The 22,204-nt window shown below is 44.0% G+C and overlaps 2 protein-coding genes and 1 long non-coding RNA gene across 9 annotated transcripts in view; 1 reads left to right on the top strand and 2 right to left on the bottom strand.

The window, feature by feature from the left end:
• The window catches only part of CMTM4 (CKLF like MARVEL transmembrane domain containing 4), a 59,596-nt gene extending 58,205 nt beyond the window's left edge, over positions 1-1,391 (bottom strand). For all 3 annotated transcript variants that reach the window (XR_012154516.1, XM_073307964.1, XM_073307962.1), the window contains exon 1: positions 711-1,391. Coding sequence is in view for 2 of the 3 variants with exons in the window: in XM_073307964.1 (XP_073164065.1) it covers positions 711-896 (186 nt within the window). In the remaining variant the exon portion in view is untranslated. The remainder of the gene's footprint in view (positions 1-710) is intronic.
• Positions 1,087-15,071, top strand: LOC140896330 (uncharacterized). Of its 3 annotated transcripts, XR_012154519.1 has the most exons (5): positions 1,087-1,574; positions 5,434-5,505; positions 6,425-6,479; positions 8,908-9,124; positions 12,250-15,071. It is a non-coding gene; the product is annotated as an uncharacterized lncRNA (long non-coding RNA). The 3 variants fall into 3 exon arrangements; XR_012154517.1 differs by having other exon boundaries at positions 1,087-5,505; XR_012154518.1 differs by lacking the exon at positions 8,908-9,124 and having other exon boundaries at positions 1,087-5,505.
• Positions 15,072-18,512: 3,441 nt separating this feature from the next.
• The window catches only part of DYNC1LI2 (dynein cytoplasmic 1 light intermediate chain 2), a 61,868-nt gene continuing 58,176 nt past the window's right edge, over positions 18,513-22,204 (bottom strand). For all 3 annotated transcript variants that reach the window (XM_073307951.1, XM_073307950.1, XM_073307952.1), the window contains one exon: positions 18,513-21,545. In XM_073307951.1, coding sequence (XP_073164052.1) covers positions 21,442-21,545 — 104 coding nt within the window. In that variant the 3' untranslated portion in view covers positions 18,513-21,441. The remainder of the gene's footprint in view (positions 21,546-22,204) is intronic.

Below are 22,204 nucleotides of genomic sequence, written 5' to 3'. Positions count from 1 at the left end.
GTGAATACACCTATAAAACATCAAAAACACCCTCTCACACACACCTTTGATTCAGCTAGCCAGAAACAATGGGCGAATTGTTACCAGATGATGGATCTATGGGAGGCAGAAAAGGGACTCACAAACTTGCCCCTCACCTGCTGCCTCATATGTCAAAAGATCAAAAATCCCAGGTCTCTCTCAAAAATAAGACCATCAAGTAACCATTAGCAAAAGTAAAACTACCCCACACCACGAAAGGGGGGTGGAATTTCTTACCAACGCCGAAGGGATTTAGAACACCCAACACCAACTTGTTACAGGTTTCTTTGAACTTCCCAGACTAAGATGACCTAAAGGAGGGGGCAGCGCTAGTACTTATCAGCAGGGCCATGCAAGCAGAAACCTTGCGTGGAGGCAGGGCGGGATGAAGGGCAGGAAGGTTAAATTCTCACCTGAGGAATGAAGCGCTGCAGAGCTCGTCCTCCCCCTCCACCTGTGAGCCGCCTGGACTGGAGAAAGCTCGGGGCCGGGAAAGGAACAAGAAACTGACTCCTCTGACCGTAAACCCTCCCGCCCCCGACACATACACCCTGCTCGCCCCACAGCGGATGGAGGCGCCGGGGCAGTGCGGGGAGGAACAATGCCCCCGGGGGGTAAGGATCCGGAGACCACTGCCCTCCTCACGGATGCCGCGGCCCGTCCCGGCCTGCCCGAGGCGCTGTACCTACCACCTCGGTGATCTTGATCTTGCCGAAGGCGCCCCGCAGATAGTCCAGGTCGCAGCGGAGGCCGCCCAGCCCGTGGCGCTGGCTGACGGGCTCGGTGGTGGGCTGGTAGGGGCTGCTGGCCCCGGAGATCATGGAGGTGCTGGACGCCTCGCCATCGAAGCCTTCCAAGTCCTCGCCGTTCCTCATGGTGCCGCCGCCCGAGCGCTCGGAGGGCGGCGCAACGATCCCTGCCCGTCAGGTCCCGAGCCGCCGCGGGAGCCGGGCTCGCCTAGCGGAGCGCCGGCAGCATGGCAGCGCGGGGAGCTGGCGCGGGCTCCCTGCCCTTAGGCGGACGGGCGCAGGGAGAGCGGGGGCAGCATGGTGCGGCGCCCGGCCCCGCTGCTCTAGCCCCGCCAGGGGACGCCCCGAACCCCGCCTCGGGCACCGCGATCCCCTGGGACGGCGTTCAGCTCCCGGGGCGCCGCGGTCCTGGAGAGAGGAGCCGCCTCCCCGCTAGTGCCGGGGCCGGGAGGGGCGGGGGGCGCCCCAGGCCCTCGCTGGACGGAGCCTCCCCGCGCTCCCTAGGCCGGCCGGGCGCGAGCTGCCCTGCGGAGCTCCCTCGTTGTCCTACGCAGGGGCAGCTCCGGCCGGAGAAGCGCTGGTTGCTGCTGCTGCTGCTAGCGCCGCCTGCTCCTCCCCCTGCCGCTGAGCGGAAAGGGCGGAGAGAGCCCGCCCTGAGGCGCGCCGGGGCCAGGAGGCGCCTGCCCCGAGCGGGAGCGGTTACCTGAGCCGCGGGCCTGGTGGGGAACAGCCCCTGTCCAGAGAAAGGGCCGGGAGCGCGGGCACCACCGGGAGGGTCGGCCCCCTCCTCAGAAAACGGGTCAGGTATGGCCACCGCCCCGGGGAACAGCCTGCTCCCCCCACTCCCTTCCCACAGGGACCCCTGGCCCCCGAGAAAGGGCTGGGCACAGGCACCAAGCCTGGGGGAGGCCACTTAAGGACAGCGCGTAGAAAGAAGCAAAATAAATGTGGTTCCGAGTAGTCCACGTCGGTATCGTCCGGGAAGAACGATTCGTGCCACAGGTGTGGATGAAAAGGAGAGAAACCGGGGAGGCAGATGATCCTGGGGTGAAGACAAGCCCTTGCCCTTCCTTAGTGCTCCCCGCCAAATACCCCCAAGCACCTCACAGACATAAGGGCCTCAATGTCTCTAGGAGAACAGCTGGTGGGATGATCCCACTTCTACAGATGGGGCAACCAAGATATAGGATGCCCAAGGTGACCCAGGAATCACCTGGCAGAGCTGGGCAAAAAAAGCTCTAGTCACTGACTCCCACTTTGTCTTGCACCACACAGCAGGCCAGCTTTCCTCTGTATAGGAGAGCAGACTGCAAATCACACACTATTTTATAAAGTGATGTGATGTTAATATTTCAAACAAAACCTCAAAGCAATAATGGGTCACAGACTGTATCTGCAGGGGTCACATGAAGGAAGAAAGCTTTTTATACAGCTCTAGGGTGACCACAGCTGAAATACTGTGTGGTCAGTTCTAGATACTTTCTTAGTGAATAGGAATATGAAGAAGAGTAACAGGAATTAAGAAGCTGGAAGGACTTATAGAGAATTAGGACCCCAATCCTACAATGAGAACTGCGAAGAGAATGGGACTCACACACAGTATTCATTGCAGGGTTGGGGCCTAAACATTATTGTTAGTTCAGTGATGTCCTATTTTACTAAAAGGTTGTTGTTATTCTTATTTGGCTTATGCAATTTGGTCAAGCCAAGCCACAGTGTTCTTATCAATGATGTTCAAGGCACGAAGAATTCCAGGAAGCTGCCATTTGCAGTCCTCAACAATATGTCGTGGTTTGTGGCTGCCCACATAGACATAGTGGACTATCTCTAAAATGCCACCGAAATTCTGCTGCTGTACAAATTCCATGTCCGGTACGAAACTGGTTCAGAAGGCTTCATTGCCTTTGTGTAAATCAAACCTGGGCTGACATTGAGTGGGATCAAAGACAAGGTAATAATTTGTCACTTATTTTGCGAACCATGAAACTCATTTTGTGTCCTCTACCATAAATTCTTCACCCAGTAAATTTATCCCCAGCAGGCAATGTGAGGGCAGACGACCATGTGATGGATTAAACAAGTCTTTAATTAACGGAACATATGGCATATCATGCAATTTCATCATGAGCTCTGCAACACTTTCGTCTCTGCGAACACTGGGCAGAGCAATATTGCAGAGAACTGGTAACCAAGGTAGAGAAGATTTAAGTGTGCCTGAAATGATATGCATGGTGGAATTAAGTTGTAAATTGATCATCTTTGTCCGAGATGAGCGAGCCCATACTGGGCCGCAGTACTCCGCCGCTGAATAACAGAGAGCCAAGGCCTAAGCGCATAACATTTGGGTGTTGACGCCGCATGTCGGTCTGGCCAGTTTTCTGAGCAGGTTGTTGTGCATTTTGACCTTAGTCGTTGTCTTGTCTAAGAAATGAAGGGGGAGGATTATGAGATCAGTTTGCAAATATTTACGAAGGGTAAACAAGAAGGAAAAACAGGAACTATTTATGGTAGTAGATGGCAGTATAACCAAGGCGCTATCTATTCTGTGGTACGGCAGATCAGAAAACAAATCATAATGAACTGTAGATAAAAAATGGGAAAACATCTCACAGTGTTTTTTCTTTTTTCCAGACTCCCCTACTCTGTGACAAGCTAAACTTCAATTCTGCAATAGTCTGGCACAGCAAACTGGCAGTTTTACAATATCATTTAAGTTAAAAAGATTAAAGATTTAGGGTGGGATTGTCCCAAAAAAAGTGAAAAACTGGAAAATCAGTGGAAACTGAGGTCCAGATCCTTTGAAAGTACTTAACTTCCTTTGGGCAGTTTTGAAAAATCTCATCCTTCAATAAAGATTTAAAACTTCAATTTAAGTGTACATGTATTAAATACAAAAATTAGTACAAATATATGAAGTCAGTATAGTGGCCTATGTGTTGTTTTGCTACTAAATTTGACTTATTTTGTGCTGTCCCCTCCACACTTTCAATTTTCATTTTGCCATAATCTTTTGTTTGGTAATACATAATAGTGCAATAAATTTCAGTTGGCTATTACAACCATTTGGGAGGAGACTTTTGGCATCCCGGGCGGGATTAGAGGCAATTAAGTTGTGTGGGATAACCAGATTTGTTGGATATTTTACTGCTGATCAGCAGTGATATTTAACAAGGTTGAAAATTTTCTCAGTTTTCTTTAGGTTTCAAAGTTGATCCATTGAGATTACAGGGCAGTTTAAACCTCTTAGAACTACAGTTACAGAATGTCTGTAAACTAAAGAAGACACCACTGCATTAGTTTGTACTCTGAACATTTTCAGCAATATCTTCTGTGAGGGCTAGAAATATTTTTAAGTGAAATTTTAAAGTGGGAAACGCAGTTCAAAGGCAAGGGGTAGATTTCACAGCCACAAAAATCACTGTCTATGTATGGACCTAGGAGAGAGAACACTCGGAGACACATTCCATTTTTTCTATAATGTACACAAAAATTCTGTCATATCCAAGGAGAGAGATGCAACATAATCTGCCAAATAAATGTATATAAATGCAGCTGCAGACATTTTCTAAAATCTTATATATTCAGAGAGTGTGTGCACATTGATAGTACTGTCAGAGTGACTGAACTGAGAATTCAAATGTGGAGGGGCTAAAACCCTTACATGGCCTCTCCTATGCAAAATATATATTTGCAATTGATACCATCAGGTATATTCCAAAAGCAAATATTTGCTCTTCTGATATATCTTTATTATCCAGAGATTTGAGTTTTCATTGGCAGTTAGTGATGTTTTAGCAGTAGCCAGAGAAGGCTGGGCAATCCCCCTTCTAATTCCCCACTTTCACTTTTAACACCTGCACAGCAAAGTTCTTGTTTTTTTTCGTGAAAAGAGATAATGAGTGTACACCGGATGTGTGATCCATAGAAGGCTTGATTTCTAGAAAGCAGGCAAACTCATTTAGGTATCCATCCCATGCAGAGGAAGGGGCAAGAAAGTATGTATTGAGGAGAGAGGGAATGATCCTACAACTCATTCAGAGTCCACTACAGAAATATGAACATGGGCAGGAAATAACACAACAAAATAGCCATAATTAATAATAAGAAACCCGGTAGAAACTAGGAAACCGCACTAATATACTACAGTAACCAGAGTAGACAACTAGCAATATTAATACTGTTACTCAAAAGAGTCTGTTTTCTCCAATGTCTGCAAAGGAACAATAATCAAATACAGAACTTAAAATTATCCTAGAAGTTACCTCTTTCTAGCCATCCTTTCCTTACCCTTCCCATCTCTCACTCGTTCTCTGCCTTCTCACCATTTTTTCTCATTCACATTTCTAAACAGTGTATACTCTTATATTTATTAGTCGTTTCAGGATTTCACCTTCTGTAGGACTCTCTCCCTTCACCACCATCTGTCAGCTGTCTTCTTCCCTTGACCCACTTGGATTTCCACACTTAGGATTTCCTTCTTTGCCACCTTTGTTCCTTCCCCTGTCCCCCAGGATTTTCCCCCCACTCCACCCTGGGATTCTCCCCTCCCCTCTTTTGGATTCCCCTTTATCCTCTCTTTCCCTCACTCCCATGGGATTCTCTCCACCATCCCCTCCACTACTTTCCTGGAATTTTCTTCTCCCCTTTTGTCACTCCTTACAAGGCCCCAAGAAGCAGGACCACAGTGATAGAAGAAGAGAGATGGCAAGAGGCTGGGGACCCTCCAAGGCAACAGGTAAGTCTGTCTTACTCTTCATGCCTTACTCTCCTTCACTGCAGGGTTAGCAATGTGAGGAGGAAGAGACTGATGCTGACAGGCCAGTGGGGGTTGCAATATGGCTCCTCTGCACTCTACGGTGGTGCTGGAAGTGGCTTGAAAAACAGCTTTTCTGCCTCCTCCCAAATGCTGGATAAACTGGGGGGCAACAGGACCACAGGAATAAATGCAGAGCTGTCCTACAAGACTGTTAGATCATAGAATTGTCTCACAAAGGAAATAAGAACATAAGAATGGCCCTATTGGGTCAGACCAAAGGTCCATCTAGCCCAGTATCCTGTCTTCCGACAGTGGACAGTACCAAGTGCCCCAGAGGGAATGAACAGAACAGGTAATCATCAAGTGATCCATGCCCTGTCACTTATTTTCATCTTCTGGCAAACAGAGGCTAGGGATGCCATTCCTTCCCATCCTGGCTAATACTCATTGATGGACCTATCAATAGTGGGATTCCCATTGCCTGGGACATACATGCCAAGCATGGCAATGTGCTAGTTAAAATCCTGCACTGGCAGGGGCTGGACATGATGGACTAATAGGTCTTTTCCAGCTCTAATTTCAATATTTCTATGAGTCCACAGGGAGATCCAAATAGATCTCACAAAGCTCCTTTGCTTGCGGGAAACATCAGAGCTAAGTGGTTGCCGCTGCATGGTAGCTTCATTCTGAATTCTGTTTAACATAAATAGGTTCCACAGCTGCTCCTGAAGCACTGCGGCTTTCACAGCTCAAAGGGACATTGTTAATGCCACATTTATAATTTGTTAAGGAGTGTGTGGAGTGGAATATTTACAAAATTGCCATGAACAGAATGGTTTAAAGCAAAACATTTACAAAATCAATTAACATTATTTTGAATGATCCCTTGTCATTTCAGTCAGGACATAATAGCATGCTGCAGGAGAACCCGCCGCCCGCTGCTGTTGGGGAATGTGAGTAAAACACAAGTGGGAGGCCACAGCCTTCCTGTGTGGCATTGGACCAGTCACTTAACTCCTCCATACTATCGCTCTGTGAAATGGGGAGCAGGGGGATAGGGAAACTTCATAGTTATAGAGCATTTTGAGAGCTGTGGATGAAAGCACTGAAGTGCTCAGTATTATTTATGATCAAAAGTGAGCAAACATAGGGAGAAGAAAGCATGGTTAATATTCTTTCCATTCTGGTAATCTCTGGTTATTTCTAACAGTGGTGAGGAATGTTTCCTAACAAGCTATGTTGACAGTGTCCTTCTAACCCATGGTTTAACAGACTGGGCACCAGCATGCACACCAAACCCTGCTTGGTACCACGATCAGTACAGTACAGTGTGCTTCTTGGATTGCCGTAGAGGGCATGGAGTCAATACTGAGCCATACTGGGGGGGATTCCTTGGCATTCTTATGGAAAGGTGGGTGAGCTGGCTTCCCTGGACCAACTTGGCAGGTTTTGCCGACATTTAACAAAGGAATCCTTGCCTGACACAGAAATTTTGCTATATAGTGTTTGAAGACGCATACATATGTATTAAATGTATAAAATACATTTCATATATTGATCCAGGGTAAAGTTTATTGCGTTCATCCAAAGCAGATTTTGTTACTTTAAGATAACTTTTTAAAAGAAGATTGTGACCTCTTTGGGGCAGAGTCTGATTTCAGTGTGTGTGTTACATACATAAAGGAGCTAGCACAGTGAGACTCTGATCTATCACTGGGGCTTCTAGACACTACCACAAATACTAAATAAATACAAATACAAATACTAAATAAATAATAATAAGACCACTGCATCTTTCCAGGATGATTTCACATCCGGATGGAATTTAGCAATACCTTAGTAGGAAACAAATAATAATGCGGGAGAGGGGAAAGAGGGACGGAATTTGATGCATGGATCTACAACCAATGGATAAGACTGAAAAACTGAAGGGCAGTTATCGTTCCAGGAGAATAAAAGTTATAAAGGAGAGAATGCTGAGATCAGGCACCGACCCTGGTCAAAGATTCATATGAGCACAGAATAGATAATCCAGCCTTGGACAGAATTAACTGTTACCTATCAGAAAGTATCTCCAGTACTATGGCTATAGCTTAAAGCCAATCAATAATCCAGTCACAAAGAGCAGAGGGAAGAGAATCCATAACTGTATGTTCCGTACCCTTATAACTGAACAAAATAGCTCTTGTGTACCAGCTGTTCATATATAAGATTTACAGCCTTTGGTAAACATGTGGACAACTTCAGATTAATAGAAACCTATATAAAAATGAAGCAAATATTAAATATATTGAACATCACAATAATTACATTAATTACGTTTTTAACATTTTCAGAGCTAAAATATTTGATTCAGTTATAATTAAATACAAATGTCAACCTAAAAACTAATTTTAAAAGTTGTATTTTTTGGTGTTAATGCATTTGAAATATTTTAATGATTACATATAAAATGCTGTAGATGTGAATAGTGCTTATTTCAGAGAAAATGAAATTTGATTTCTGAAGCAGAACCCAATTCAAACAGGAAAGTAGCATCCATGTAAGTACTTGAAAAGAGCTGAGAGTTTCTTTAAGAAAACATGCTAGTATTTCCACATGACCTACTGAAGGGAAGGAGCACTGGTATGCTGCCAAATTCCAAGAGAGCTGAGCAGTGATTAGAGTTTAACTTCAGCATAGGAGAGAAATGTTTTCCTTTGATATCCCAACTCTAAAAAATTCCACAGCCCTCTCACTTCTCAAGTTCAAAAACATCCAGTAAATACCAGTAAAGGAATTTCACTTGGGAGAAACTTCCAGTGTATTTCAATTTCTTAATTCAGCAAAACTTCCAATAATTTTTCACGCCATGCAGACACATAGCATGCCAATTTATGTGTGTGTGTGTAATTCTGTAGCCCTGAGCAGCATGGGAGCCCGGCTGATTTTTTTGCTAAATCAGATTTAGAGATTACTACAGTATAGTGGTAAGGACAAAGGCCCCCATCCTGCTCTCACTGAAAGTTTTGGCACTGACCTTCCATGGAAGCAGAACTGAACCATGGATGGAGGCTGGTGCAGCAATCCAGGATTAACTTGCAGGGGAAGAGTGCAGCTCACAGCTTTAGCTCAGTCTCAATTTGCTAGGGCTGTGGAAGTAGCAGACAGAACCCCCAGGGTGGGGGCAATGCTGTGTGTCACTTGGTGCTGATCCCTCTGGCCAACTCAGGAGCAGTTTTGATGGACCTTGTAGAGAAAGAACTGAGTTCAGTCCTCAGCTAAAGGGCTAGGCAGGTTGACGAGGGCAGGGGAAAGAAAGTACTGTGGGGGAAAAGAAGGATCCAATGAGGATCCTTGAAAGGCTCAGACATGGTTGAAAATTAAATGCTCTTTTCTTAGACCTACAGGTCTGCCTAACTTACCTTGGATATGTACTGAACAGCTTTCCAAGGATATAGAATAACAGACGGCATTCACCAGTGTCTGACAGGCTCTTTGGCCAGATAGCCTCATCAGAGGTTGCACATGTGACTTGTGCCTGAAGGTTCTGCCAAATATAGGCCTTAAAGGAAAACTGCATTTAATTAGTTCATCCCACCTTTTACAAGTTCACATGGTAAGCAGACCTGTTCTCAGTGCATAAATAAGTGAGGGGCTCAGCTGCAAAACATGAATCTGGATTTAGATGTAGATTCCTTACCCAAACAAATGAAAAGGCCTGAGAGGTTTGATTCTCTCTATGAAAATGCTATTGGTCAGTTACAATAATCATTGTTTTACACATTTGTATTGATTTCAATATTTTACAACGCACTCATGTTAGAGTATAAAGAGAGGCTACCGACTAGGAAAGACAAAGGCAAACATCCCCAATGGAGTTGCCATAAAGTCACATACAAAAATTATTCTCAATGGGTCAAAAAGTTCAATAGATGTTCTACTCACAAGACAAAAACATTTAATTTTAGGAATAAATCCCAGGATCTTCAAATAAATTCAGGAATAATACGTTGTGCAAGTGCAGATCCCCTAATAGAGAGAGCTAGTCAATCCTATTCATTGTCATACTCTATACGCTGAATCAGCTATAACCCCTCTACCTGTATAATTTGAAAAGAGCTCTTCACCTTTGTTTCAGCCCGTCTGAGCTGAGTAAAGGGCCAGAGCAGCCTAAAGGGGACCTAAAATCCCTCTGTGCAGCTGGGGGCGGAGTTCCCCAGTGCAGGCACTGGGGGAGAAAAGCTGCCCTCCAGGACCCCCTCACAAGCCCTGGCGTGTATGGAGTATGCTGGGGAGGGGGGCTGTAGTACCAGTACAGCAGAGATTTCAGGCCGTGCTTTGGCTCAAAGGGCACATGGGATGCTGCTGTAACATAGCCAGTCCCCTAGAGCTGTCTAAATTATGCCAGGGGCCTCTGCAACTCCCAGAACTGCCCAGGGTCAGGAAGGCCCATGAGTGGCTTCAAGCCACCATAGGCCCCTCCCGTTCCGGGCTGCAAGCTCTGTGCTGCACCTGTTAAAGCAGGGGTGGGAAAACCTTTTGGCCTGAGGGCCACATCTGGGTATGGAAATTGTATGGCGGGCCATGAATGCTCATGAAATTGGGGTGCGGAAGGTGGTGAGGGCACCAGCTAGGGGTGTGGGCTCTGGGGTAGGGCCAGAAATGAGGGGTTCAGGGTGTGGCAGGGGGCTCCAGGCTGGGGCAGAGGGTTAAGGTTGAGGGGGTGAGGGCTCCAGCTGGGGGTACAGGCTCTGGGGTGGGGCTAGGGATGAGGGGTTTGGGGTGCAGGAGGATGCTCCAGGCTGGGACTGAGGGGTTTGGAGGGCAGGAAGGGAATCAGGGCTGGGGCGCAGGAGGTCAGGGGTGCAGGCTCTGGGCATCGCTTACCTCAAGCAGCTCCCGGAAGCAGCGGCATGTTCCCCCTCCGGCTCCTACCCGGAGGCGCAGCACTGGCCAGGTGGCTCTGCACACTACCCCATCCACAGGTGCCGCCCCTGCAGCTCCCATTGGCCGTGGTTCCTGGCCAATTGGAGCTGTAGGGGTGGTGCTTGGGGTGGCAGCACCATGCGGAGCTCCCTGGCTGCCCCTATGTGTAGGAGCTGTAGGGTGGACATGCTGCTGCTTCCAGGAGCCACGCGGTGCCATGCCACGCATGGAGCGGGGCAAGCTCCTGACCCCATTCTCTGGCTGGAGCGCCGGAGCGGGTCAAGTGGGAGTCTGAGGGCCGGATTAAAATGTCTGATGGGCTGGACGCGGCCTGTGGGCCATAGTTTGCCCACCCGTGTTAAAGGAACAGCAAAGAATCTCACCTATGTGTTTTAAGTAATGGTAGAAGATTCAGAGCTTTTGGGGATGCCTTTTTATCCTTTATCAGTAACTGTCCAGAAGTTCCAATATCTTTTGAGCACATCTAGCTGCCTCCCCTTCAAAAAAAAAAGCAGCACCACAATTAGTTAATTGGATTAGTTAGGACCTGATTCTGCAAAGATTTACAGATATGCCTAATTTTATACACTGTTAGCACTGGAACTAGTCACAGTGTGTAAATCTTTGCAGGATCAGGGCTTTCTTTTGTATAGAGCTTGGCAAAGCAGGGCAAAGGGAGAGAAATCTACTACAAAAGAGTTACATTTGAAAGTGTTTCAATAGAGTTCAATGGGTCTGACACTTCCCCACTGACACTGTCATTCATTATCACCCTGAAAAGGTATAATAAATATTTGAAACAGATATAGCTCCTTTCATCTCCAAGGACTGCAAAGCACTTGCAAACTATACACACTGTTATTCACACGCCTCTGGGGTGAAGGCAGCAGACAAGTGAACAGCTACACAACCGTGAGGGGAAAAGACAAAGACAGTTGAGGAAAAAATTCCTACTCTTATGAAAAGTGCCATGGGTCCTTTAATGGTGCTGGAGAGCAGGCAAGACCTTGGGTTAGAATGTTTCCTCTGAAAGAGTCCAACAAAATAAAGACAGGTTTCAGAGTAACAGCCGTGTTAGTCTGTATTCGCAAAAAGAAAAGGAGGACTTGTGGCACCTTAGAGACTAACCAATTTATTAGAGCATAAGCTTTCGTGAGCTACAGCTCACTTCCTCAGATGCATATCGTGGAAACTGCAGCAGGCTTTATATATACACAGAGAATATGAAACAATACCTATTCCCACCCCACTGTCCTGCTGGTAATAGCTTATCTAAAGTGATTTCCAGCACAAATCCAGGTTTTCTCACCCTCCACCCCCCCACACAAATTCATCTGAGGAAGTGAGCTGTAGCTCACGAAAGCTTATGCTCCAACAAAATAAAGTGTGTCGAAAAAATAAGTATATTCAATAGCTTTCTAAAAGTGGGTTGGGAAAGGCTGCAATGCTTAGTTTATTCCTGACAACCAGTGCCTCTTATCTTGGGAAAATATGTACCATTGGGTAGAGAAAAAAGGTAGTTTTCCTTGAACAGTCACATGAAAACACAGGCAGGAAGGGCAAGGTCAGAAAGCAGTATGAGTGCAGTCATGCTCTCCATGTGATGTGTAGTATTTTTATAGTGAGAGAATGAACAAAGTATATAGGATACAACCAAGCTTTTGGAATAAAAGTTCTTTGGCGGGGGGGGGGGGGGGAGTTGAAGGGAGGAAGCAAAATTATGTAAACCATTTTATAAGCTGTCAGAGTTTTAAAGGCTCCATAGCAGGTTTGAAGAAGGATGAGGTTTATTTACTACATTCTTTCTTTCCATAGACAAAAGGGGCCCGTGAAAATGATTGACTGCAACTGTTTTGTAAGAGGTTGGTGTTATGTAACAAATCCAATTCGTTCAGTGCTCAGATGGAGAAATGCAAATATTTGTTTATTTTTAATGGGACTGCTGTTAACTTCAACATCATTCTTCTGTCTCAATGTATTTTAGCTACTATTGTTACAAATGACACCTAGGATTACCGTAACTGAAACAGACTAGAGAAAAAATATTTCCTTGTTTTTTCTGTGTGTTTAATTTCTACATTTGACAGTAATTTTTGTACAGTTTGGCTGTTTCCCCGGTATAGTAATTTCTGTTGTTTATGTGAGTCTTTCACACAGCAATGGGGAGAGGGGAACATTTAAACAAATAGGAAAATAGCAGCAAAACTGGCTGAGAGAGACTGAGGCAGGTGTAGGACCTGAAATCTAGTCAAATTAAAAATGAAAATAAAAGTAGTTTAAAGTTAGCAGAAACCTTTAAATGTGTGTGCACTGTATTAGTTTGCCATTCAAATTCAGAGGTGGTTTGAGGAGGGCTGGTAGCCTTTTGCTTCCACCCCCAATAAGTGGCATTTGCATTGTTGCCAAGAGAGCGCTCCTGCTGACAATGCGCTGTTCACACTGGCACTTGTCTCAGCAAAACTTGTGTCTTTCGGGGTGGGGTTGGGGTTAACACCTCTGAAAGACAAAAGTTTTGTCGTTCAATTGCCAGTAGACCTCCTCCCTATCTACTGCCTTCCGGGGTGTGTGGATTACTCAGACTGCCAGGAAAATCCCTCCTGTCTGCTTGTCTCTTTCTCTGCATGTGGGCATAGCAGGAGCCTGCTCTCGCACTCCAGCCAACCATCAGAAAGTGGAGTGTCTTCAGTGTGTTGTGAGTACATAGCCATCATTTGAAGAAAGTGAATCAGTAATTAGGAACCAGGGCAAATCCTATGTTCTTCAAATGTGTAAATAGCTGGTTGCTTGCTTTGTATGCCTCCCTCCCTCCATCACTGTGATGCTTACCTCACTCTCCCTGCCTCCATGATTATCTCCATCCTTCCCTTCAGGGATTTCTAGTTTTCCTTTCTTTTCCTCCTCCATTGTCCTATTAACTCACCCCCTTCTATCACTTCCCCTCACTCCACATAAAAAAGCCTCTGCTTTTGGGGGTGCTATGGATCTAACAAACTGAGTGCCAGTCACCCTGAACCCTTTGCTTGTATGTTCTATCCCTTTCCCAAAGAGTTTACAATCTCATGCCACACTCCTGTGAACATTTATGCAACTGCATATCTTTATACCGACATAAGTAATTTTACTGAGTTAATGGGATCGCACACAGGGATGTTTCTAAGACCAGCCATACTGGGTCAAATCCATAGTCCATCTAGCCCAGTATCTTGTCTCTGGGAGTGGCCCGCGCCAGAGCTTCAGGGGGTGCCTACAGAACAGGGCAAGTTGGAAAGTTCCAGAAGTCTTCCCCTCCCAGCTTCTGGCAGCCAGAGCTTTAGGGTCACCTCCAAGCATGGGGTTACGTCCTACGTTCCCTGTAAGTTGCGTGGCCACGCAGCAGCTCTCAAGGGCAGTGCAGGCGCCCCTCCTTCGGCCCAGCCCAGGCCCACCGGAGCTGCCGGGGACAGGAGCCCCTCCTTTGGCCCGGCCCAGGCCCACCGGAGCAGTTGCAGCCGGGGAGAGGCGCCTGTCACCCAGCCCTGAGCTGCTGCGGTGAGAGAGAGGGCTGGGGGAGTCCTCTGTTCCCACTGCAGCCTGCATCCCACACCTCTCATCCACGGCCCCACACCAGAGCCTGCACCCCAATCCTCTGCCCCAGCCCTGAGCCCCCTTCACACCCCAAGCCCCTCATCCCTGGCAACACCCCAGATCCTTCACCGCTAGCCGGAGCCCTCACCCCCTGCACCCAACCGTCCTGCACCCTAAACCCCTCATCCCCAGCCCCACACCCCCAGCCAGAACCCTGGCCCCCCACACCCCAGCCCTCTGGCCTACCCTGAGACCCCTCCTGCACCCCAATCCCCTTATCCCCAGCCCCACCCCAGAGCCTTCACCCCTAGCAGGAGTTCTCACCCTCTGCACCAGCCCTGAGTCCCCTCATGCCCCTCCCCAAACCCTGCACTCCCAGCCAGAGCCCTCATCCTCATTGATAGATAAGTTCATGACAGAGAGTCTAAGGGTATGTCTACACTACTCAGCTTTTATAGAACCCAAACCACCAAAAAAGAAAATCAACCTTCGCTGGTGGCATCTGACACAGATGATGAAAATGAACATGTGTCGGTCGGCACTGCTTTGGATTGTTGTGGCAGAACCCATCATCAACATGGATGCATGTCCCCTGGAATGGTGGTTGAAGCATAAAGGCACATACAAACCTTTAGTGCATCTGGCATGTAAATATCTTGCGACGCCTGCTACAACAGTGCCATGAGAACTCCTGTTCTCACTTTCAGGTGACATTGTAAACAAGAAGTGGGCAGCATTGTCTCCTGCAAATGTAAACAAACTTGTTTGTCTGAGCGATTGGCTGAACAAGAAGTAGGACTGAGTGGACTTGTGGGCTCTATAATTTTACACTGTTTTATTTTTGAATGCAGTTTTTCTGTACATAATTCTACATTTGTAAGTTCAACTTTCATGATAAAGAGATTGCACTACAGGACTTGTATTAGGTGAATTGAAATATACTATATTTTTTTACAGTGCAAATACTTGTAATAAAAAATAAATACAAAGTGAGCACTGTACACTTTGTATTCTGTGTTGTAATTGAAAATCAATGTATCTGAAAACATAGACAACATCCAAAAATATTTAAATAAATGGTATTCTATTATTATTTAGCAGTGCGATTAATCATGCAATTAATTTTTTAATCACTTGACAGCCCTAAAATATAGGAACTGAATTACAGCAATGTATTAAGCTGTGTTAAGTTTGGTTACACCATGTTCTGAGTGCCTCCCCTCTAGATTTCATTATGTGACCCTTCTTCCCTGCTGTCTTTTAGACTGTAAGCAATTTAGGTCAATGGCTATCTGCATTATATTCTTGCATCATATTCAGTGCCAAACATTTCTATGCTACAAGGTTCTTTTTAGAATGTCAAATTTTCTATCAAATAAAATTATATAAAGGATAATATAAATCTGATGTTTGCCCCTCAATATACAATCTGTCAGTTTTTAAAAGTGCATATTTAAGGGTGGATAATAAATCTGGTAAGCTTTACACTTTAGATATCATTGCAATTTCCCTTCAACAAATACTCATTTCTCATATTAAACAGGTTATATTCAAGAATGAGTTAAAGCTGCTAAAATAAGTAAAACTAAAAGCAAAAGTCAGAGCCAGCCTTATGCACATGCAAAGCTAGCAGCTGCTGGGAGTTTCAAGTCCCGTGTATGATATGCAGAGATCTCCTGCAGCAGGAGGAGGCAGCTCCTCACTGCTTCTATACTCTTGGCTGTATAGTAGCCCAAGTTTAATGATGGGCTTGAGCAACACTGTCAGGTAGCCAGCTCACAGAGCTGATTCTCCTCCTGTACAGCTAATATTGACTGCAATAATGTTTTGACTGCCAAACCCCACGTTCGCTGATGAATGCCTTATTTGTTCTAAAAAAAATATGAACTGAAACCTTAATCTGAATGTAATTTTTCGTTGTCTTTTGGGGTCTGTCAAAGTGTTTCTTCATTAATTTGATGGTTATTTAAAATTTTGCCTATTTCCAGCTACATTCTCTAGCAAACAATGTTATTCCCTGGAGACGTTTTTCCTATGATCACCAAGAAAAAAAATCAGTAAGTGAACATGAATAATTAGAGTAAACATTTATTAAGATTTTTAATGTATTAGATGGAGGACGTAAAAACATTTAAGTTTGGCTTTGTCTGGATGAGAATACAGGAGTTAAAACAGACAGGAGTCTGGAGTAGTGTTCAGTAGTAGTTACTGCTCCTGTGTATGAACTGAAGAGAGACACTGGATTTATGGCTTATTACAACAATCTGTAACCTGCTTAGCCCATCCCCCTAGCTTTTTTTCTCTTTTCTTTTCCCCATCTGACTGGAGGGGTGTTTACGGACCATTTCACCTTTGAAATGTGTTAACTGCTTATGCTAAGCAATCTGTTCCACCTTCCATTAGCTGTGACACTGAGTACACTTCCCAGACCTAAAGAGCTGTCTAAGCTCAAAAGGTTGTTTCTCTCACCAACAGAAGTTGGTCCAATAAAGATATTTCCTCACCCACCTTGTCTCTTCAGTGAAGACACTCCTGCTGTTTGCCAGGCTGAGACATTTCTCTTTCAAACTGTGGTTAGCATGGGAAAAACTGCTTCTTTATACCCAGAGTATGATACTGATCAACAGCAGCAGGGTAACAGGCACGATATGGGCATTCTTCCTTTTTTGCCAGTGTTTTCACGCTCCTTTTGAAAACTGTCACTTCAGTGATGCTGCAGCTGGAAATGGAAAACTCTTCTAGTTGCCTATAGTACAAAGTTCTGTGCACAAGAATGAACATACTGGGTAATTCTCTTATTGCTAATAAACAGTTCATGTTCTTTCTAAATTTCATTGTATTGGTTTCGCCCATTTCTTTTCAAGGTTTGCTGTGCTACATTCTTTACTGTACATTAATGAATAAAATTAAAAGTGAGACATGCTTAAGTTTATCCTATATAATCAATAACTCATATTATTGCTGCACAGGGCTTCAGAAGGATTGAATTCAGCAAAAACTATTGTAGAAACCCACCAATCTTGGCGTGGAAGGCAGCTATTTTAATGGGAAAATGACCAAGGAAATCTAACATATGTTGGAATAGTCAGAATTTTGGTGAGTGACAAATAATGGAACAGGTGTCTAAGGTATAAAAGCCAGTTTTCTTAGAGATACTGAATTCTTGGTTATTTCTAGAAGTGTTTCCCAAACTTGGGACGCCGCTTGTGCGGGGAAAGCCCCTGGTGGGCTAGGCCAGTTTGTTTACCTGCCGCGTCTGCAGGTTCGGCCGATCGCGGTTCCCAGTGGCGGCGGTTCGCTGTGTCCGGCCAATGGGGGATGCAGAAACTGGTGCGGGCCGAGGGATGTGCTGGCCGCTGCTTCCCACAGCCCCCATTGGCCGGGCACAGCGAACTGCAGCTGGTGGGAGCCACGATCAGCCGAACCTGTGGACACAGCAGGTAAACCAACCAGCCTGGCCCGCCAGGGGCTTTCCCTGCACAAATGGCGTCCCAAGTTCGGGAACCACTGCTTTAAGCATAGGAAATCAAGTAAGAAAGGGTGTGCACTGAAGCCAAAACAAAATCAACTTTTAGTAGATTGAAGGAGGGACAGCTCTCACCATATCAGCCAAGGAGAGGGAGTTGTGGTGAACCACTGCTTGCTCAAGACAAGGAAAGGGGAGTTCCTCACTGCTTTTAGCAGAGAATGGTGAACTGCACTGACCCTGCAACTCCTTACTTTAACCGCTAGTATCTTGGGTTCTAGTACTGCTGACCAAAGGCCAAGTCTACACTTGGAACGCTTGGCTGGTATAGCTGTAATGGTATACTATACTGGCAAAGCACTCCTAGTGTGGATGCAGCAGGTTATACTGATAAACTGTGCTTTTGCTTATTCCAGCCCCTCTTCCCCACCCCCCGACCAAAATAAGCTATACTGGCAAAACCCGCCAGCTATGTTGGTTAGGGCATAGGTGCTGACTCTGTGGGTGCTCCCACAGAGTAAAATTGGTGGGTGCACCCAGCAGCTCCCCCCCCCCTCCCCGCAGCTCACCTCCGCTTTGCCTCTGCCTCCTCCGTGAGCTCGCCTGCTTTTCCCCCCTCTCCCTCCCAGCCCTTGTGCCGCAAAGCGGCTGTTTCGCGTAGCAGGGAGGAGGGGGAACATGGCATGCTCAGGGAAGAGGCAGGGCCAGGGCGGGGATTTGGGGAAGGGGTTCAATAGGGGCAGGGAAGGGGTGGAGTCAGGGCGGAGCCGGGGGCACGAGCATCCACTGGCACCGGGGAAAGTTGGCGCCTATGGATCAGGGATCACAACATAGTAAAAATGTGTAGTATACCTATGGCCTTACTCATGTAAACATCTCCCACTAAATTCAGTGCAACTGTTGCATGAGTAAGATATGCAATGGGACCCTTCGATAATAAAGCCAGTGATGTTTCTCAGCTATGTCTGCTGTTCCCTACATGCCTTGAGATTCTGTCCCCTTCAATAAAGTACTAGAATTTGTCTTGTCTAACAAAAAAGGCACAACATTTTAAGCAGTCTGGATTCGTGTTTATTGAAGCCAGTAACTAAAGACGTCCTCATTTTTGCCAGCACTAGAAAGCAAGATTCCACATGACTGCATACTGCACCTGGTTAAAGCCATACAACTGGACTAAGGTTTGTGTTTGATACATCTGCAGTCCTAACTGTAAGTTAAAAAACATCAATAAACTTAGTATACAGGACAGTTAACTTTCATTTACAGCATGTATATTGTTAAGTTCATGATGTACAGAGCAGTCACCTTCAACGTAGTTAAATTAAATAAAATATGACAAATTCTGTTCAGTTTAAACAGTTTCTAAAACGCCAATAAAAAAGTGCAAACTTAAAATCAAGCAGCATAACCATAGCATTTTTATGGAGGGCCAATCCTTAACCTTTATACTTGCCTTATCTTCAAGTTGATAAGTTATTTTATTTTCTTGAGTTTAAACAGAACAGTAGATGCAATCACTATAATGCATATAAATAGTCATATAATAGTTTTAACAGTCCACCATACAAGTGTATCCTGCAAATAAAATTAATTTTATTTTAAAAGGTAAAGGCTGTTTGCAGTTTGGCCTTTGGTTCCAATGCTTGAAAACACCAGAAAAACAACTGTGCAGCTCTCCAAAGTTGCTAGACTTTGGCAAACAGTGGACACTACTACATTACTTACAACTTTCTTCCAATGAACTAGGAGCATTGACTTGCAACGAAGAACTAGAAATCAAACTTCTGTTTTGTTGGAAGCATCTCTTTACACAACTGACAAATTATATAATACGTTACTGGCTTTTGCTCAGTTTTAGTAGATCTAACAAATTATACTTAAATTGTAACTTTTAGCCATATTGATACAGAAAGTGCTTATCAGTTCAAACGACAAAACATTAATACAAATATGCAGTTTTGAACAGGTTTCATTACAACTGTATACCATTAGAAACAGGTGCTTTTTCAATTTATGTGTCTTGCTTTTGATGTTTTATTCCCCAATCTCAATATCACCAGGACAGTATGCAATTGCTTCTTCTGGTGTGGTAACAGGATTATTATTATTTTTTTTTTTTACTTCATCTTGTCACTGGCACCTGTTACACCAGGCAGTACAACCACACAACCTATCTGCTGTCCACAGCCTCTCAGTTTTCAACCATTTAGACAAATGTGTAACTCAAGGTCATAACATTAAAAAAGTAAAAAAATGGAAAAAATATATTTTCAAGAATAAAACTGGCACAAGTAACATGCTTTTATGTTAATGTTTGTCAAAGAGGCAAGTAAATACTCTTAGCTTTCTAGATAATGTTTAGACAGACATAAAAAACAGGAAAAAGCCAGCCTCTTGATTTAACATAGGATTTGAAGTTATGTCCAGGCCTGTGTTAATCATTAATCTAATTCTGTATATTTAAGTAATGATATATATTAGGGAAGCTATATCCAGACATCAGATTTAGTACAACAAACACGTTCATATCAATAAAAAGTAAACTGTGTCATTCAAATTGTGGTTTTTTTCCCTTCAAAGCACAGAATATGCTTGATACAGTTAACTTATGGTAGTGTTTATGTGTAAAACAAAATATACTGTGATAAAATCAAAGTGCCATTTCAGTAACTGAAGAAGTGTTTTACAGAACATTGGTTTGTAGTGACCAAGGACACTACTCCATATAGCAACACGGGACAACTGCAACTTTCCATTTGAAAATGCTACATTTAAGGAAAAATACAAACTGAACAGTCACTGGTTCTATATTCTTCAGTGTACACATTCATACTCTTCAATTTATTGTTAGAATTGGAGAGTCTGCTGCAGATTGCAGCCTACCTGGCTGGAACAAGAACCTTGAAAGTCTATAAACTTACATAGGTATAAGGCAGGAATCAGTCTAAGCTTGGTAGCCATTGCTTAATTACAAACAAGATGTATTTGAGTATTCTGTAGCACATTTCATTATGGGAAAATGATATGTCACCCACCACTCTTAGGCTAGCCTCTTGGCATTTAAAAAAACAAGGCAGGAGCAATCAGAAAACAGGATTTGAAATTAAATACAATTGTCAAAACTACTGATTTTAAAATAAAACCAAACAGTGACTGTTTGTACTACAGTGCACAATAAGTTCCAGCACCTTCTAAAGACATCACACTCTGTGCCAGGCACTTGGATCTAAGCAAGTTCTAGTTTCTCCCTGTGTTAGCTATACCAAAAAGGGCATCCCCACATTTTATACATCTTTTGTTAAAGACGCAATTTATAACAAGAATAATTCCCATGATGCTTAGTGTTTGGCTTGGAAATTCTCTAATTTTAAGAAGTCTTTTTAAACAGTGATTATTTGCCCTATGTTGACCACAGGATTTAGTAACTGTGTTCCCTCTCCAGACCAGTCAGCATTCTTTATTCCCACTGAGCCAAATCATGCGTCCCCCTACTAGTGCTGCATTTCCTACCTGGATTTCTCTTTCCTCTATCTAATTAATGCTGTGCTATATCACCACCTTTCCAAGTACACCAATGTGTTTGCTAACGTACAAATGGCCAATTCCTGTAACTCTGAAAAGGGATTTCATGTCTTTCTTGCTTTGCTTGCAGTCAGTAGTAATATTGCAAAAGGAATTCTGCATTTTGCTTCTCTGTGCTCTTCATAACAAGAAATTCAGCTGCTGATGTACCTGCTTATCTCCAAAATCAAGAGAATTGCCCTATATAAACTCTAAATGGTTATCTTATACAGAGGGATTTTATATGCAAACTTCCTGAATGTGCACTTTATACTGGGACAAGCCAATGAAGTTTTAAGTTCATTTCCCCTGTCCCAAGAAAACTTATAGCATCTGCCATAGCAGAAAAAACCTGGTCTGATCAGATCAATATACATAGTTATTTGGTCATTTACATATACATTTTTTAAGCGCTATCAAGCTTCATTCTCTGTTGGAGAGTTTGCTGTTACCATGGAATCGGGCTTGCGAGTCATTCTATCCAGTTCTTCTTGAACATTTGTCAAAACAGTCTTTTGCCCTAAAGAGAAAGGACAAATAGTAAGTAATATAGTTGAAATGCATTGTTTGAAATATCAGCAGCACAAATATTTATAGTAATTGTTTCAGTCGGTATTTTATTTAACTTCTCATTATTTCATCCATCTTGCTAAGATCAGACGGCCTAATCCAATTTCCAGTTGATGCCTATAGAAAGGCTCCAAATAACTTCAATGAGAAATAGATTAGGCCTTAAAATAAAAGAGACTACTGTATAATTCAGCTTTTAAGTATGTATGATGTACATTGTTAGGACAACTGAAATTTTAACAGCAATCATGTTAAGATGTTTCCTCCAAAAAAACTAATAAGTAAACAATTCTTCCATCATTAGGATGATCATAGTATGTTTGTCATATCGAAGAGTATTTTAAATGGAAATCTTTAAGTATTTAATAAGTTGCACAAGAAAAAAAAATCATGATATATGTGGCACTTGCTACAAAGTGTTGTTACTTTGGTTTTAATCACACTCATTGTTTCCTTCATTATTAACTGTATTGATCTCTCTCAGGAATCAAAAGTTTAATTCACATTCTGCATTTTTCCCGTCTTCCTTTAAGGGGCACAAATTGCACATTCTTTAATACCGCATGAAGTGTTAGAATTTAAATGTGCTGCATTTATTAATTAAAATCA

The sequence above is a fragment of the Lepidochelys kempii genome, chromosome 12, assembly GCF_965140265.1.
Source record: "Lepidochelys kempii isolate rLepKem1 chromosome 12, rLepKem1.hap2, whole genome shotgun sequence".
Lineage (NCBI taxonomy): Eukaryota > Metazoa > Chordata > Testudines > Cheloniidae > Lepidochelys > Lepidochelys kempii.
This window is presented reverse-complemented; position numbering and strand designations above follow the sequence as displayed.